This window comes from Antechinus flavipes, chromosome 1 (assembly GCF_016432865.1).
Source record: "Antechinus flavipes isolate AdamAnt ecotype Samford, QLD, Australia chromosome 1, AdamAnt_v2, whole genome shotgun sequence".
Lineage (NCBI taxonomy): Eukaryota > Metazoa > Chordata > Mammalia > Dasyuromorphia > Dasyuridae > Antechinus > Antechinus flavipes.
The window spans coordinates 683,061,552-683,080,157 of NC_067398.1; the positions used below are offsets into that span (position 1 = coordinate 683,061,552).

Below are 18,606 nucleotides of genomic sequence, written 5' to 3' on the forward strand. Positions count from 1 at the left end.
GGGCAGGCCGCAGGAAAGGACCGAGTCATTTCTCCTGAGCAAGCACAGCCCAAGCCCAGTCTAGCCCCAATTCCCTTGTTTTTGCTGCTGGGTCAGTCTGGGCTGGCACAAATGTGCACCTCCCATCCCTGGGAGCGGTCCGGCCGTGTCACTCATCTACTCCAGGCGGGTCTATATGACCAAGGGTAAGTGGGTTCCCTTCTGGGACCAAATGTGAACTCCTGTGTGCAATTTAAGGGCAGCTTAGGCGGCTCAGCGCACAGCAAGGTGGGCCCGAATCAGGAAAACGTAAGCGTTCAAACTAAGCCCCGGACACTAGCTGTGTGACTCTGAACAAGTCATTTAGCCCTGTTTGCCTCAGTTTCCTCATCTGTAAAATGAGCTGGAGAAGGAAATGACCAACCACTAAGAAATCCCTCCATAGGGTCATGAAGAGTCAGACACAACCAAGAGTGGGCTATTGGGAACTGACCTAACAACTTGGAATTTTAAACCCTTTCACAACCAAGTATCAATCTTTTCAGGCTTATTGTCTGTCAGGTCTCTCCCCATCTCCCCATGACTAATATTAATTGAGAATGGCAGTTCATAGTAATAAAACTCTTTAGGGTTTCCATATTACCTATTTTTGCTCCTCCCAGGGGGCCCTATAAGAGAGATCCTCATATCTCCATTTTACAAGTGAAACTGAAGTTAAATACCCAGCCCACAGTCACAAAGACTGTATCTGAAGAATGATTTGAACTCCAGACAATTACATTGTGTCTCAAAATAAGGATCAGAGAGCAGGAAGGAATCCTCCGGAAGGCCCAATGGGCTCACTTTACAGAGGAAAGAAACAAGGCTCGCAGAATCCCATAATCATAAAGATGGGAGGTGGGATTTGAACTTAGATCCTCTGATCCACAATTGGAACAGGGGGGATTAGAGACTGGGAGGAAAAGGGCAAGGTAGTTAAAAAAGTAGCAGCAGGAGATGACAATGGAAGACTTACTTTTAACCCTTCCTCCCTAGGGAAGGAAAAAAAAGGGACTAAACATGGGGAGTGAGGGAGGGGCTGCCCTAGAACTCCAGACCCTACCTTATCTCGCAGCCAGGAACTTACAGGCCCCCATGGCTTATCTCCCATCACCCTCAGGGTTACAGGTACAACCCTCCCTCCAGCAGCCCAAGGGCAGCAAAAACCTCCCAAACCTAAGCCAAAACAGGACAGGAAAGGACTGATCCCTCTACAAACTTGCACGTGTTGCACACTTATATATACATATATTCATACGCCTATGTACACACACACCACACAAACAATCCACTTCTCGGCTGCCAAAGCCAGCAGTGTTTGTCCTGTCTACGCAGCAAACAGCTTGAGTCACTGCGATGCTGAGGAATTCCCAAGGTGCTGGGAGAACAGGTTCGGCGGCAGCGTCCTTGCGGAGGGGTGAGCCCACTGCCAGTCTAACCCCCACCCACTCCACCCTGCCCTACCTGGGGGTGGAGATACCTCAAGGTGTCAGAACAGGGGATTCCCCAGCTCCCAGGGCCTCCGGCTCCAGGACAGACCTTCCCAGGTAGAGAAGGTGGGAGCAGGGAGGGGATGGAGGAATGAGGGGAGATAGAGGTGGAGGAATGAGGGGAGATAGAGGTGGAGGAATGGGGGGAGATATGGGAAGAGGCCTCCCTCTGCCATCCTGCCCACTCATGACAAGGCACTGTCCGGGGCCTTACTCCCTCAATCAACTTTTTTTTTTTTTTTTTGCCAAACTGAGAAAAAAACAAGAAATAATGAAGAACATGGCCTTGGAGAAGTGTCAGAAGTCCAAAGCCCAACACTAGCTCTCTGTACAACCCTAACCTCAGAGTTTTTTGGGGCGAGGAGGAAAGCATTTTGTAAACCTTTTAGAACCATACAATGACATCTATTACAAAAGACCAACATAATTCCCAGAAGCACTGATGGAGAGGGCCCAGAAATGGGAGCAGACCCCTAGGCCAGTCCTCACTGTGTGTTTGGGGGCCCAGATAGCCAGAGACTAGCCTCCCCACTTTTCCCTCCCTGCCTGGGGGGATGAATAGAAGCCATATCTGGCCTAGGTTTCTCCAAGTACTTCCCAAGGCTCAAAAGGAAGGGCTGGGACGTCCCAGTATAAGTGTGGAATCAAAAGGCTGGAGGCCAAACTGGATTGGATTTAAAATTCAAATACTACCTCTCCCTGCCCTAGAGCCTTTCCCTTACAAGCCTCAATTCCTTATAGTGTTTAAAAAAAAAAAAAAAAAAAAGGAATTGTGATAAAAACCCTCTTGGGACAGCTAGGTGGTGGAGTGGATTAAAACTGGGCTTCAGGCAGGAGCTGTTTGCCTCAGTTTCATTGTAAAATGAGCTAGAGAAGCAAACAGGTTGACTCCAAGAGAGGATTATGGATTCCCCTCTTTGTTACTGCCAAGGGAGTGGGAGGCTTTGGAAAAGGGAGAAAAAGGGACATTTCTCTAGCTCTTTTGAGTCTTAATAACCTGTTTAAAAATAATCTCCCCATTTTCCAGAAATGTAAATTTTACATTTAAAAAATTTTTTTTTTACAAATTTACCGAGAGACAGGGCCAGAGTAGAACTGCTTTATCCATGATCTCCCTTATAGTTTGGTGTCTAAAGTGGGAATCTACGTAAGCCTTCCCAATTCCACGTCCAGCTGAGTGACAAATACTTTGTATTTTCTATTTTTGTCTGAAGGTTCAGTCACCTTAAAAGTAACTAGAGTCAGTGATTCTACTATAAGGGGATCATTCCTCCCCAAACTCAAATTATCCCAGGCTTCCCAAAGCCAGAAAGGGGAAGTATGTCACATGCTACCTGTAGGATCTTGACCAAAAAACCCTGCATTTCTGGGCCTCAGTTTCCCCATCAGTAAAAGAAGCAGGTGATATTACAAAGCCTCTCAGGTCACCCCTTTCCCACCTCCTCCAGCTCTAAGTCTGGCTGTATTTATTGAGTGACTCAGGTAAGGGAGAAAAGAAGCCAGGAAAGAAGAGGTTAATATAGAACGAACCTTCCTTCCTTCCTCCCCTCCTCCTCCCCATCTGACTTACGCACCTGTTACAAGATGAGATGCCCGCACCACCCCAGCCCCCTCCCCATTGGCAAGCCGGAGCCGGGCAGAGGGAGGAAAGAGGGGGTGGACAGGAAGTCCCTCCCCAAGCCCAGACTGCCTGGGACACAGTGTCTCCTGTCCCCAGTTTTCCAGGTATCTGCAGCCCCATGACCCGTTGCTCGGCCACCTCCAAGGAGGTCCTAAGGTGGTGGCCCCTAGCCTTCGGGCACCCACAAAGGAGGTCTCCTCCCATCCCCCCACAGCCTGGTCCAACCTGGGGCACCGGAAACTTCGGTCCTCGGTAAACATGTTTCAAAACCATTAGTCAGCAAGACCAGCTGTCACTGACACAAACACCCAAGCCTCCCATGGCCTCTAGCCTGGGTGCCCACTCTGACAACAGGATCCAACACCACCTCCCCCCATGCCCGCGGCCCCCCACCCCAAGCCCCAAGGCTGAGTTTCCTGGCTAAGAAAAAGCCCTGGGGGCTGAGGGCTGGGAGAGGTCGCGTTCCCTCCACATGCCCCTGGGCCCTTGGGTGAGGGGCTTCGTGGGAAAAGGCACCCAGTCCCTGGGGAGGCCAGGGGAGGGAGGAGCAGAGCCCCTGATCCCGGCAAGCCTGGTCATAAAGGAATCTCGCTTTAGACTCTGACGCAAAGAGGCGGCTGGACCCCAGCCAGCCTCCAGGAGCAATGTCAACAAACAGCCGAGAGCCCAGCTGGGGCCGCCTTAAAGGCCCCCCCCAGCCGGGGCTCTCAAGCCTCAAAGACTCGGAAGAAACGGGCCAGGTGGGCCTATGCAAGCTCCCGTGAGGCTCGGAGAAAAGCCCCATTCAGGGCCTTCCCTACAGAAGGGAAGCCAGTGCCCCGATCAGCGCCGGGAGAGGGGGCCGGACAGGCACCCGGGAACTTTGTGCCCAGTCTCCGCAAGGGCCCCCAGTCTGCCAGACAACAGCTGCTCCCAGCAGCTGGAGGCTGAGCAAGGCCAAGTGGGCACCAAAACATCTTGGCCTGGGCCTGCCCCCACTCCCCACCTCCTTTCCTTAGGGCAGAGCTCGAGGTCCGGAGGCTTCCCTCCCCCATCCCCGACCCAAAAAACAAAATTAGCCACAGAATCAAAATCAGTACCTGGAAATCATACAAGGCCACGATATTTTCATGTTTCAGTTCCTAGAGAACGAGAAGAGGTTGAAAATAGAGATTAAATGATGATAATAAATAGATGTCTGTAGCACAATTAAAGCATGCAGTCAATATAGGAGAATATTAAATTGTTTATTGACAGATTGAATGACCCTATAAAGAAAACTCTGGAGGCACTGTCCCCATTTTGGAGATGAGGTGAAGTGACTTGCCCGGGGATAAACAGGTAGGCAGTGGGAGGCTTTTGGAACCCAGGTGTTCCTTCTTTTTAGGTCACAATGGAGAACAGAATGTGGGCCCAGGACCCCAATCAGTGTCCCCCCCAAACACCATACACACATGCATACAAATTCTCCCCAAGTCCCTCCATTCACCTTCAGGATTTTGATTTCCTTCCCCAACAGGGTCTGAGACTTGGCCAGGTTTTTCTTGTTAATGCACTTGACCGCCACCTCCAGATCATGTTTCTGAAACCCAAAGACCCGTGTTCTCAGGGAGCCTGGACCAGGAGGGCCAGCGACCCCATTCCTGGAAAACCAGGCCCGCCCGCAGAGAGTCCTATCTCCAGACTGGGTCAAGGGCCCCCAGCCTCCAGCAGGGCCGGGGCCCAGACATGTCAGGGCAGGATCCCACTAGCCCAGGACATTTGGGCCCCTGAGCAGCTGTTCCAAAGCCCTCGGGCCACCCCCTCGGAAAAGCCAATCTGGGAAGTATCTGACTTCAGAAAGAAGTCCTCCTATCTGGAAGGGGGAGTCGGTGGTCCTTGGGGCGAGGGGGGAGTTACTGAGCTTAAAGCTGGGGAGTAGATGTGGCCAGAGGGGAGGGCACCCCCCCTTTCCTCAGCTGGGGCTACGGTCTCCGAACTACAAGGTAAAAGGTCAATGTCAAAGCCCCCTTCTGGTTTCCTCCTTGTGGGGAGGGGGAACTGGCACGGGGAGGGAACGGGGCCAGGCCGCCTCCAGGGGAAATGTGCTGACACTGCATCTCTGGGACAGGATGCCCGGCTGGCTGGGGCGCTCCAGGCTGAAGGGGAGAAGAGGGGCCCCCACCCGCTCACCTCTTTGTGCCTCCCTTTAAAGACCACGGCGAAGGCCCCGTGGCCAATCAGGTCCTTCCGGCTGAACTCAAACTTTCCCACCGTCTCCATCTCCCGGGGCGGGCGTCGGGCACGAAGCCGCAGGGGGGTCTGAGGGGGAGAGGGCTGTAGACGTGGGCTGCGCGCAGGGCGAGGCGGCGGGCGCCGAGGCCCGGGGCCGGACCCTTCTTCCAGCGCGGAGCAGGCTCACGGATGAGCCCGGGGCTGGCCAGGCCCACGAAGGGTTCCCACGAACTCGGGGTGGCTGGGCCCGCGGCTTCTTTCCCCCACTCCCCGGTCCATGGGCTGCTCTCCCCTTAAGGACAAAAGAGTGGGGGGCATCGTTGGCAGCTGGATGGGGCGGGGGGTGGAGAGCTGGGGGCCGTCCTGCTGCTCCCGGTCCTCTCTCTCGGTAGCGCCTCTTAAAAGTCCGGGCACCCCGAGGGTCAAGCCCCGGGGAAAAGGGTCAAAGTCCTCCCGCTCCGGCCGAGCGTCTGATGCAAGAGGAGGGGAAAGATGAAAAAGCGGGGGAAGGAAGGAGAAAGGGACCACCCCCCAGCACCTCCCGCACCGCGCCGGTCCACCTTAAACTCTCAAGTCCACCTTAAGAGGCGCCAGCCCCCGCGGTCCTTGTTTGTACACAGCTCCGGGCGGAGTGGCGAGGTCCGACCCGGGCGGCCGGAGCCGGAGCCCCTCGGCCCGGCCCCGGCCTCCTCTGCTCCGCGGGTCCGGCCCCGAGCGGTAGTCCTGGAGCCCCGAAGCCTTCCGAGCCCCACAAACGCCGCGCTGCCTCAGGCTGGGCCTCCTCTGCTAGTGCCCGGGGGCCGCGGGGTCCGAGCCGGGGCTGCTGCTGGGGCTGCTGGGGCTGCTGGTGGCTCCGCCGCTGGGCGGGGCTCCGCGATCCAGATGTGCAGCAGCTGGGGCCCCCCGAGGCTGCGCTCCGAGCCTGCTAGCGCCGCGGCCGCTTCTGTTGTTGTTGCTGCTGCTGCTGCTCTGCTCCGCGGCCGCGCTCGCCGCCTTCGCTGCTGCTGCTGCTGCTGCTCCGCTCGCCGCCGCTCGGGCTCTGAGACAAAGAGTCGCGGCCCGCCCGGGCCCCCGAGCCTGGGCTGCCCCGGCGCAGCCGCACTACGGACAGACGGCAGCCAGCCACGGCCCAGACGGACGGACGGGCCCGCGGAGGCTGCGGGGAGGGCGGGCCCTGGAGAGGGGGCGGGGCCGCGCTGCGAGGGGGCGGGGCCTGGGGAGCGTCGGGGGCGGGGCGGCAGTTACACCCACTCTTCCTCCCTCCCTCCCTCTGAGGCTGGCCAGGGCACCCCCAGGCTAAGTTTTAGCCATTAGGACAGAAATAGACTTCATTTTTAAAATATATTTATATGCAATTCTTAAAACACGAACGTCATATAATTGCATTATTTGTGATTATATAAACATTAAAAAGCTGACACAAATATATCATATATAATTGTGAAATCCTCAAGTATACAATTCTTAGAATATATATAATGTATACTTTTATTACGTTATAAACATAAACATAATAATAAAGTAACTCATCATGTAAATCTATAATAGATAAATGCAAAACACAAACATACATCTTAGAACTCTTAGGTATTATTTTATTATAATATATTAATGAAATACACAAATATGCGATTCTTAGAACATACATATAATATATACACCACCTATGCTTATATGATGTATATATAATAATTCTGTTATAGCATCAATGTTAAAACAAATTGATATGAATATAATTTTGAAATATGCAATTCTTAGACTATATAGTTGTACTACAATTATAAAAAACTAATAAAGTGAATCTATAATATTAAAATGTGAAATATACAATGTACAGTTCTTAGAATACATAGAATTCTTAGAATTATAGAATATATCTCACCATTATATATACACATATATACAAGAAATCTGTTGTAATATATATAACCATAATAAAATTAATAATATAAGTATAATATATTTGAAATACTCAACATACAATTCTTAGAATATCTATAATGTATAATTCTATTATGTTAAAATATAATATAACCAGAATATATAATTCTGAAGCACACACATATATGATTATCAGAATGCACATATATAACTTTGTTATACATTATAATGTTAAAATAATAAATTAACTGATGTGAATATATAATATATATTGAAACACAGCCGCTTGCAATTCTTAGAATAAATATAATATATAATTTTATTGTTATATAAATTTGATAATGCAAATATAGAATGCATAGTTTTGAAATGTACAAGTATACAATTCTTAGAAAATATTTTATAATAGAATAATGACATTATATGTTATATATAATTTTGAAACAAATATAGATTTAACATACATAAATATGACTTTAATAATAGCTAATTTTTTATTGAGTACTTACTGTGTTCCAGGCACTGTGCTGAGCACTTTCCTTTATTTGATCTTCCAACAACCCTTAGAGGTAGATGTTACTCCAATTTTACAGATTAGGAAACTGAGGCAGAAAAATTAAATGACTTGTCTAAAATCATATAGCTAGTAAATGTTTGAAGCTGGATTTGAAGTGCCAGATGTTCTATCCACTATAACACCTACCTGCTCCACAAACACATAAATATATAATTGTGGAAATATACAAAATTTCTTTATTAGTCTGTTTTCCCCCACTATCCCTCCATTAACCAAATTTTAAAACTCCTCCAGACAAAGCTATCAATTAATCAATAATCCATCAATAAACATTTATTAGGCACCAACTGTTAAGAAGATCCCTTAACATTTCTTAGTCCTGGAGATGCAAAGAAAAGGCAACTGATAGGCCTTGACATTAAGGAGTCTTATAATGTACTAGGGAAATAATGTGCAAACTAATCCATACATGGTTATATACATGATAAATGTATATAATACATGATAAGTAGGTGTGAAGATAATTTTGATATCCCTATTCAATACAGTTCTGTTCATTGTGATTTAATGAGTATCAGTACTTGTGTGTCAGGTATAATAGAATTAAGTTTGCTTTGGTTAATATCATTAAGAGTTGTGTGGGTTAAAAATTAATGAACCTACTATGAAGATTATGTGGGTTAAAAATTAATGAACCTACTATGAAGATTATATTACTTATATTCAGGTTGGGGGATAAATTTATACTTTATAGATTTATACTCTGCTGGTTAGGCTTGTTTAAAAGAGCTAGGGATAGAGATCTGCTGTATTAGGGCCACCCTCCACCCACCTCCTATTGAGTATATCATGAAAGCTGTGCTTGAAAAACCACAGATCCCTTGTCATCAACAAGCTTTAGAACATTGCTGACTGGGTCTTATGACCTTTGGGAAGCCCCTGAATACTGCAGACGATGGTCTGTAAGGGCTGCTAGTGGTAGCCTCTATCTGATGGCCTGGGAAAGCCTGTTGAAAAAGGCCTACAACAGTGGTCCTCAAAGTGTAGTCCAAAGAATTGTGGGGTCTCTGAAACCCTTTCAGAGGGTCTACAAATTCAAAATCATTTTTTATTTCTAATATAGTAAATAGCTATAAATATAACCCACGTGAACAAAAACTCTTTGAACAGATCCTCGATAGTTTTTTAACATGAAGATACTGAGAACAAAAGTTTGAGAACCCCTGGAGACGTTGCAGAACGTTACCCTTAGCCAATCATAACAGTCCTCACCCCGTGATCCAATCCTAGACATTTTTCTCATTCTGAAGAGATTCCCGAGGATTTGGGATTTCTCCAGGACTTCCCCAAATCTATAAAAACATTTTACTCCTGATCTTTGGCCATAGAAAAAAACATTTTTAGGGGGTGGGGGTTAGAGAGAAGAGGGAAAAAAAAGGAGGGAAGGAGGAAGAAAAAAAGAAGGAAGAGAGGAAGCAAGGGAAAAAAGATGGGAGGGAGAGAGGGAAAAAAGGAGAAACAAGCATTTATTACATGACTACTATGTACTAAATATTGTGATAGGTCCAGAATTTAGGGACTAGGAGTCTCCCTAATCAACTGATACCTGACTCAGTTCATGAAACAGCCGGACCAAAGGGTATTGTCAGGGAATGAGATATAAGAAGGCTAGAAAGGGAACAGGGGACATGAAGGGCTTTGAATTGCCAAGATCATTTTGCATTTGATCCTGGAGGTGATAGGGCACATGGAGTTCATGGAAGGGGTGACGTGATTGGACTGGAACTAAATTACCTCAGTGATTGAACGGAGAAGGGACTGAAGTGGGGAGAGGCTGGAGGGGGGCCGAGCCCCTGGCAGCTATTGCAGCTATCTAGGTGTGAGATGATAGGGATCTGCAGGAGAGAAGTGGAAGTGTCAGAGAGAGAAGGGTGTGTTCCAGAGGTGACACTGAAGGTGAAATTGGCAACAGCCAATTCAAATTGGGGGTGGGAGGTAGGAGGAGTCCAGCAGGACCCCTAAATTGCCAGTCTCAGGGACTGGGAGCATCCTCAATACATTTGCTGAGTAGTTCACATGGAAATAAATAAATAAAAGGCTTGCATTTATGTAGCACCCACTAGGTACCAAGCATCTTGCTAAGTGCTTTATAAAAATCTCATTTGATTTTCACAACTCTGGGAGGCAGGTGCTATTGTGTTGTTCAGTCACTTTTTCAGTTTTACTTCATTCTTCCTGACCCCCTTTCGGGGTTTGCTTGGAAGAGATCCTGGAGTAGTTGGCCATTTCCATCTCCAGTTGGTTTTACAGATGAGGAAACTGAGGCAAACAGGATTAAGTGACTTGACCAGAGTCACACAGCTAGGAAGTGTCTGAGGTCAGATTCAAACTCAGGAAGATGAACCTTCCTGACTCCAAGCCTGGCACTCTATCCACTTGGCCACCTAAAGTGGTTTTTGTTTTTGCGTTCAGGGGGTTGGTTTTTTGGGTTTTTTTGCTAATTGAAAAGAATAGTTACTTTTTTTTTAAAAGGCTATTACAATCATACAGTCAGGAGGTGAGGAGAACTTGTACCTACTGTGATTGTTCTGGCTGTGTGAGTGTATGAAGGAAGAACACTTTGGGGAAAGATGTTGGATAGCCTAACAATATATTCTATATGCAGAGGGAGTGGGAATAAAGTATCCAGAATGAGACCAGGGTTGTTAGCCTGGGTGCCTGGGAAGATGGTGGGACCGTCAACTTTAATAGGGGAAGAATGGAAGGGATTTTTTTTTAGGGGGTGGGGGTTAGAGAGAAAAGGGAAAAAAAGGAGGGAAGGGGGAAGAAAAAAAGGAGGAAGAGAGGAAGCAAGGAAAAAAAGATGGGAGGGAGAGAGGGAAAAAAGGGGAAACAAGCATTTATTACATGACTACTATATACTAAATATTGTGATAAGTGCTTTACAATGTTACTTCATTCGATCCTTATCACAACCTGGGGAGGTGGGTGCTACAATAATGCTGATTTGACAGTTAAAGAAACTGAAGCAGAGAGAGGTTAAGTGACTACTGATGTCCTCTTGGTAGTTGTCTTTTGGGCAATCATATCCTGGTTAAAGGCAAGAGAGGAAGGAGCCAGAGTGGAAAGATTTCTCTGTTTATGGAAGGGGACTCTTCTTGTTTTCATTCATAGCATTCCCTCGAAGATGAAGCTAATCAATGAGTTTCCTAGGCAGTAGTGTCAAACTTAAAAAGAAATGGGGCCATTAAACCCTATAGGAAGATCCCGGTAGGCAGCATCTAGACTTTGTTTTAAAATGCAATTTGATCTCTGTTTTATTGTATTTCTATTTATTTTGACCAGTAGGTCTCAACGACGTTTGAATCTGGTACAGGTTGTACTGGGGTGCTATGGGGCCTAGTATTTGACTTCTCTGGGCTACAGAACTGTGGAAGATCAATGACTTGGCTAGAGACACTCAGTCAATGTGTGTGAAAAGGAATTTCTGGGGGCCACTAGATAGCCCAGTGGACAGAGTACCAGCCCTGAAATCAGTAGAGCCTGCATTCAAATCCAGCCTCAGACACTTAACACTTAACCCCAATTGCCTGGGAAACAAGGGCGGGGAGGGAGAGAAGGAGAAGGGGAGGGAGGGAGAGAAGGAGAAGGGGAGGGAGGGAGAGAAAGAAAGGGGAAGGGAGGGAAGAAGGGAGAGAAGGAAAGGGGGAAGGAGAGAGAGAAGGAGGGAGGGAGGGAGGAAGGGAGAGAAGGAAAGAGAGAGGGAGGGAAAGAAGGAGAGAGGGAGGCAGGGAGAGAGGAAATGAGGGAGAGAGGAGAGAAGGAAAAAGGGAGGGAGGGAGAGAAGGAGAGAGGGAAAGATGGAGAGAGGGAGAGAGGGAAAGAGGGAGGGAGAGAAGGAGAGAAGGAAAGAGGGAGAGAGGGAGGGAGAGAGAGAGGGAAAGAAAGAAGCAAGCTTCTGGCTAATTTGTTACATCATCTGTTTCTCCATTCTTCTGTGGAGTTAGCAGCTTCTGGGCAGAGGAAGCAAGGTATCCCAGTTGCCTTTTGTTTCTGTTCCCTTGCACCTCCACCCCCAAGGACTGCCTTCCTCTATTTAGAATATCCTGAAAATTCACCTAATAATTTATTGTCTCTACAGTTAGAATGTAAGCTCCCTGTTTTTTTCTTTCTTTGCCACCTTAACGAGCACAGTACTTGGCACCTGGTAAGCTCTTAAATCTCTAGAAGCTGCTACTACATGTAGATAATCCACTAAGTCTGTAATTAGGAATCCCAGACCTGAGTTCAAATTCAGCCTCAGACATTTAACAAAGAGTGTGACTCTGGGAAAATCTCCTTTGACTTCAGTTTCCCCACCTGCCTCCAGAGTTATTGTGAGCATCCAATCAGATAATATTTATAGTGCTTAGCAGAGAGATAGACAAATAGTGGATGCTATACAAATGCTTATTCCATCTCTTAAAGGCCTATTTACTTATTTTTGAATTAAATGAGTAGGTCTCCTTTGAATGCTAAGATATGGATGAGTTTTGTGGGATGTTGTTGTTCAGTTGCATCTGACTCTGTGACGCACAGGACTATCTCACACCCCTACTGTCCACGGGGTTTTCTTGGCAAAGATCTTGAAGCCGTTTGCCAATTTCTTCTCCAGTGGATTAAGGCAAATAGAGATTAAATCACTTGTCCAGGGTCAGTTAGTGAGTGTCTGAGGCCCAATTTTGAACTCAGGCTTTCCTGATTAGACCTTCGGTTCCCTATCCACTGAATGCCTCCTTTTGTCTGAGTTAAACCTTCAAAATAGCACTTTCAAGCCCTTAACAGAACAATTAATCAATCTTTCATAATAGAAGCACTTATTAAGGGCCTGCTTTAAGTCAGGTATAGACAGCTAGGTGGTACAGTGGATAAAGCCCCAGGAGTACCTGAGTTCAAATTCAACTTCAGATCTGTGTGATCCTGGGCTAGTGACTTCACTCTGCCTCAGTTTCCTAGTCTGTAAAATAAGCTGGAGAAGGAAATGGCAAATAATCTCAGTCTCAGTTGCCAAGAAAGCTCAAGAGTCAAGCGTGAGTCAGTGCTAGGGACACCAAGATGGGGAAACACTGCTCAGTTTCTGCTGTAAAGAAGTTTACAAGCTAATGGGGCAGGCAGGGAAGGCAGGGAAGGGAGACAGTGGATAGAGGACCTGAATTCAATGCCTATAACATAGTAGGAGCTTAAGAGTGACTGCCTCAGTCAATGGCTTATGTGAAAAACAGTAGGATATAAAAACTAAGAAGACTGGAAAGGGGCAGGGGTGGGGAGGAGGGAAGGTCTAGATTTTGAAGGAATTTGAATGGCAAATAGGGATTCAATATTCTTCTTTGTTTTTTTTTAATTTATTTTTTTTATTTTTTTTTAATTTTTTATTTAATAATTACTTTATATTGACACTCGTTTCTGTTCCGATTTTTTTTTCCCCTCCCTCCCTCCACCCCCTCCCCTAGATGGCAAGCAGTCCTTTATATGTTGGATATGTTGCAGTATGGGATTCAATATTGAATCCTAGGAGGTGATAAGGCGTCTATGGAATTGCTGAAGTGAAAAGTGGGGTGAGTAAGGAGGTGACTTAATCAGTAACAAGCTTTAAGAAAATCCTGACTATATATTGTAACCTATTTAACATGTAAAGGACTGCTTGCCATCTGAGGGAGGGGGTGGAAGGAGGGAGGGGAAAAATCGGAACAGAAGTGAGTGCAAAGGATAATGCTGTAAAAAATTACCCTGGCATGGGTTCTATCAATAAAAAGTTATTTTTAAAAAAAGAAAGAAAAAAGAAATAAAAGAAAAAAAAATCCTGACTAATGGAGGATGGGCTGAAGTGCGCAGAAACCCGTAGGTTATAAGGGACGTCCTGACATAAGGTGATCAATGCTCACACCTGGGTGGGGCAGGTTATAAGAGAGGAGGTTCCTTTCAAAGGAGTCACAATTTACAGGTGGAGACAATGTTCAAATAACTGTGTGCAAAGAAAGCTAGCTTGGAGATAATCCAGACTTTTATCTTTATTTCCCAGAGAGCTCTTTATTCCTCTGAATGGCAGATTTGGAGCAAGTAAGAAAAGCAGCCTCCCTTTCATATGTGGATCCCAGGAGTGGCTGCCCAGTAGACTAGGGGAAGGGCTGGCAACCTTTGTTTCCTCCCACCTGGAGCCCCAACCTGAGGTGGAGTGAGAGGAGAGATCCTGTCTTCTCTGAGAATGCTGGATTTAGTGCCTGAAAGAAATCATTATAACTGCAAAGATGGACAACCTTGTGAGGTAGCACATTTTATTTTTTTTAAGTTATATATGTACATTCATTTTTTATGTATTTACATATGAGTGAATAATCAGAAGGAAAGGAGAAAAATCATGAGAAAGAAAAAAATAAAAGGTGAAAAAGAATATGCTTCTCTCTCCACATATGGATAGCATTTTCCATCCCAAGTCTATTGAAATTGCCTTGAATCACTACTGCATTGCTGAGAAGAGCTAAGTCTACCATAGCTGATCATCACATAATCTTGTTACTATGTACAATGATCTCTTAGTTCTGCTTGATCCACTCAGCTTCAGTCATGTAAGTCTTTCCAGACTTCTCTGAAATTAGCCTGTTGGTCGTTTCTTACAGAACAATAATATACCATAACAGTCATTCTCCAACTGATGGGCACCCACTCAGTTTCCAGTTTTTTGCTATCATAAAAGGCTATTACAAACATTTTTGCACATGTGGGTCCTTTCCCCTTTTAATGATTTCTTTGGGGTCCAAGTGAGCACGGGTTGATAGCCCTGTTCTCCAGAATGGTTGGACCTCAGTTCACAACAGGAGTGACACATTTTTGGTGTTCATTTCAGTTCAGATTCTTTGTGACCCTGTTTGGGTTTTCTTGGGAAAGATGCTGGATTGGGTTGGCCATTTCTTCCTCCAGCTCATTTTACAGATGAGGAAACTGAGGTAAACAGGATGAAGTGACTTGCACAGGGTCACACAGTCAGTATGTGTCTGCAGACAGATATGGACTCAGGAAGAGAAGTCTTTTGGATTCCTGGCCAGAGATAGGATTTTGTCTGGATGCAAGATCGGACATCTGGACTCTTTTACAGAGATTTAGCCAAGCAGGGAAAGAGCTCAGTCTAGGGGAGAAGTGGAACTGTCTCCTTACCTCTAGGATCAAATATAAATGCTTCTGTTTCCCATTTAAAGTTCTGCACATCCTCTTTCTCCTAGCTTTCTAGTCTTCTACATCCCCCACCTCCAATTCAACTTTAGGGTAGAGCCATTCTCCATCACCTGTGATCTCACAGCCTTTATGTCTTTCTGCTTTAAGCCTTAGAACTCCTGGCTTTTTCCAAGATTTGCCTCCAAAGCCTTCTGCAGGAGTCCCCCCCCCAGCTGCTGCTGCTTTTACTCCAAGGTTACCTGGTATGTTTGACATATACTCACACATCCTCTCCGCAGTGAGAAAGTAAGCTCAGAGAGCTGGATTTATTATTATTATTTTAATATCAATACCTTTAAACATTATCAAGCTCCTGGCATTAAGCCAAACAATGGAGATACAATAGGAGGCAATAGATACCTGCCTTCAAGGAACTTACTATCTGATAGAGGAGCTGCAGGTTGGACTTATTTTTGCTTTTTCTTTGTGACAGTTCCTGGCACAGATAATAAATGTGTATTAACTGACTGACTAGCCCTGGGCTCTGCCATCAGTGGAAGGCATTAATATATGTATGGCAGTTAAATTCAAATAGGGTAGCCATACAGAAGACTCCCTCTGGGAGCATATTGATGTAGGAAATCATGTTAATATTATCTGCTTTATTGTATTTTTAATTCATTTTGTTAAATATTTTCCAATTATATTTTAACCTGGTTCCTGTCTCAGTAGGGACTGTTGTGGACCAAGTTGATACCTCTGGGACAGATGGAGTGAATTTTATCCTCTAGAAAAACTGACCTTCAGTCAGTCAGTCAGATGATTAGCCTAAATTAAGTTTTTAGGGCCTGGAATCCTGCTAAGTACTGGAGATATAAATAAGAAAAAGAACAGTGCTTGACCTCTAGAAGTTTACAATCTAATTAGGGAAAACAACATACTCAAGAAAGCTGAAAAGGAGACTGGGAATGATGAAGAAGAAAGGAATGCAAATTAGGTGGGAAATGGGAGATGGCTGCTCTGGACACCTTCCTTAAACTGAGGTTTTTATAGGAGGTCTCTTATCTGAGAGGCAGCTAGATGGCTCAATGGATAGAATACTGGGCCTAGAATTAGGAAGAACTGGATTAAATTCTAGGCTCTAATACTTCCTAGCTGTGTGATGCTGGACAAATGACTTAAACCTGTTTCCCTTAATTTCCTCATCTGTAAAATGGGCTAGAAAAAGAATTGGTAAACCACTCCAATATCTTTGCCCAAAAAATCACAAATGAGTCATCAAGGGTCAGATATGACTAAGACTATTGAACAATAAGATTGAAACAGTATGTTCTATGGAAAGAAAATTAAATTTGGAGTTAGGAGAGACTTTGAACTGAAAATCTACTCTGTATCCCAGTGAGGTCTCTGAGGGTATTGTTGAATTATCAGTAGTAAAGTTTTTGTATTGGTTTGTTTTTGTTGTTGTTGTTGTTTTGGTTTGGAGACAATTGGGGTTAAATGGCTTACTTAGGGTCAAACAGCTAATATCAAATTTGAATTCAGGTTCTCCTGCCTCCAAGGCTGGTGCTCAACCATTTCACCACCCAGTTTTAGTGATCTTTCTGGATGATACAGTTCCAGGTGACATGATAGGAAGCCTATAAAATTCATTAATCTCTCACTTCCACTAGCCTCTCCCTCATCTCTTTAAATCCCTAAATCTCTTTGAGATTCAACTCAAATCCCATCTACTTCAAAGGGCCTTTTCTAGAAGATTTTCTTAGTTTTTAGTGACTCCCCATGATTGTGTATATTTTTGAACATAAATTCTATTATCAATGAGACAGTTCTTGCTCTCAAGAAGTTTATAATCTACAGGAGGAACCCAACCACGTGCCAGGTACTAGGGGTACAAATATACCATCTAGCCAACCTGTGTCACTACCCTCTGCCTAGATGCTGTTCTAGGAGCCCCAGGTGCTCATGGCAAGAGTCAGTCAGTCCCCAAGAAGTCTCTCCTGAGCCCCCCAGAAGACCTAGCCTTTGCTTAACAAAAGTGGGAGTGAAGGAGAAAGTGAAAAGTACAATATAGGCTTTAGCTCTTAGTGAGGGATGGGGAGGATGGGGAGGGCAGAGCTCTCTGCCCCTTCAAAGGAAAAATAGGCCTGGATCAAATGCTGATTAATTGATGGCTTATTCTGTCCAAGAACACATAGTGCTCAACTGTTATTGTTTATCCTTCCTTTAGAAAGAGGACCAATGACATCAGGAAGGTGAGTCCTGACTTGCTTGTGAATTGGATTTAAGGGAAGCAAAGTTCTCAGCAGCCTCTTCTCCAGTCATCAATGTCCAGTGGCAAGACAAAGGTCGAGATGACTTGTTGATTCAGGGAAGTGACCTTGACCTTTCTTAAGTAAAGCCTTTCCCAGGTCTCAGTGTGTCTGAATTCCTGTCCATTCAATGACCAAGAGCTGGGTAAGAATTGAGATTAAAAACAGACTAATTTACTCTTTTTTTAAAAATAGCTTTTTATTTACAAGATATTATTAATGGATAATTTTTCAGCCTTGACAGTTGCAAATCCTTTTGTTCCAACTTTTTCCCTCCCCCCCAGGTATTCAGAAAATTCAGAAAAATACATGTTAAATATGTTAAAGTATAAATTAAATACAATATATGTATACATGTCCAAACAGTTATTTTGCTATACAAAAAGAACTGGACTTTGAAATAGCGTATAATTAGCTTGTGAGGGAAATAAAAAATGCAGGCAAATAAAAATAGAGGGATTGGGAATTCTATGTAATGGTTCTTAGTCATCTCCCAGAGTTCTTTCGCTGGGTGTAGCTGGTTCAGTTCATTACTGCTCCATTGGAACTGATTTGGTTCATCTCATTGCTGAAAATGGACAGGTCCATCAGAATTGATCATCATATAGTACTGTTGTTGAAGTAAATAATGATCTTCTGGCCCTGCTGGTTTCACTCAGCATCAGTTCGTGTACAGACTAATTTACTCTTAAAAAAATATCAGTCCAGGAGGGAAAGACACCTCGGGGTGCCAGAACAGCTAACAATTGCCCTTTACCCTCATTCTAAGCCCTCAAAATCTACCACTGAGCCACAGAGGCTTGGTCTGGGGGCTATTATTGACCCCCTGAAGGAAGGCAAACTGAAGTGGAACTAGGGAATGCCAGTCTGAGGAAGGCTCGAGTGTCCCGGAGCATACCAGCAACCATAATAATAACTGTTTATGGTTTGCTACATGCCTCACAACTTTGACTTGCCTTGCAAAAGAGAAGCAAAACTTCCAGGAATTAGGTGATAAGGTAAAGAGTCCTGAACCTTCTGTCCTTGTCAGCTCACATCTAAAGTACTCTGTCTAGTTCTGGACTGCAGAGTTTAGCAAGAACACTGATAAGATGCAGGAAGTCAAGGGGAGGACAGTTAGGGTGCTAAGGACCTTGAATTCAGGCAAGTTTAGGCAGGAGAAAAGAGACTTAGAATCAGGAATGCCTGTGTTTCAATCTTGGCCTTAAACTTTTATTAGCTGAGTGACCCTAGGCAAGGAACAAGTCATTTTGGCCCTCAGTTTCCTGATTTGTAAATGAGATCATTGACCTCTAACTTCTCCTCCAGTTTTTTTTCTAATTTTTCAAAAACATTTTTATTTTACATTTTGAGTTTTAAATTATATTTTTCTCTCCTTCACTGAAATGG

The 18,606-nt window shown here is 45.1% G+C and overlaps 1 protein-coding gene across 2 annotated transcripts in view; it reads right to left on the minus strand.

Annotated features, from left to right (window-relative positions):
- ULK1 (unc-51 like autophagy activating kinase 1) overlaps positions 1–6,037 on the minus strand; it is a 50,152-nt gene extending 44,115 nt beyond the window's left edge. For both annotated transcript variants that reach the window (XM_051972590.1, XM_051972589.1), the window contains exons 1-3: positions 5,281–6,037; positions 4,598–4,690; positions 4,209–4,250 (exon numbers count right to left, since the gene is read on the minus strand). In XM_051972590.1, the coding sequence (XP_051828550.1) occupies positions 4,209–4,250; positions 4,598–4,690; positions 5,281–5,370 (225 nt within the window). In that variant the 5' untranslated portion in view covers positions 5,371–6,037. The remainder of the gene's footprint in view (positions 1–4,208; positions 4,251–4,597; positions 4,691–5,280) is intronic.
- Between the last annotated feature and the right edge of the window lie 12,569 nt (positions 6,038–18,606).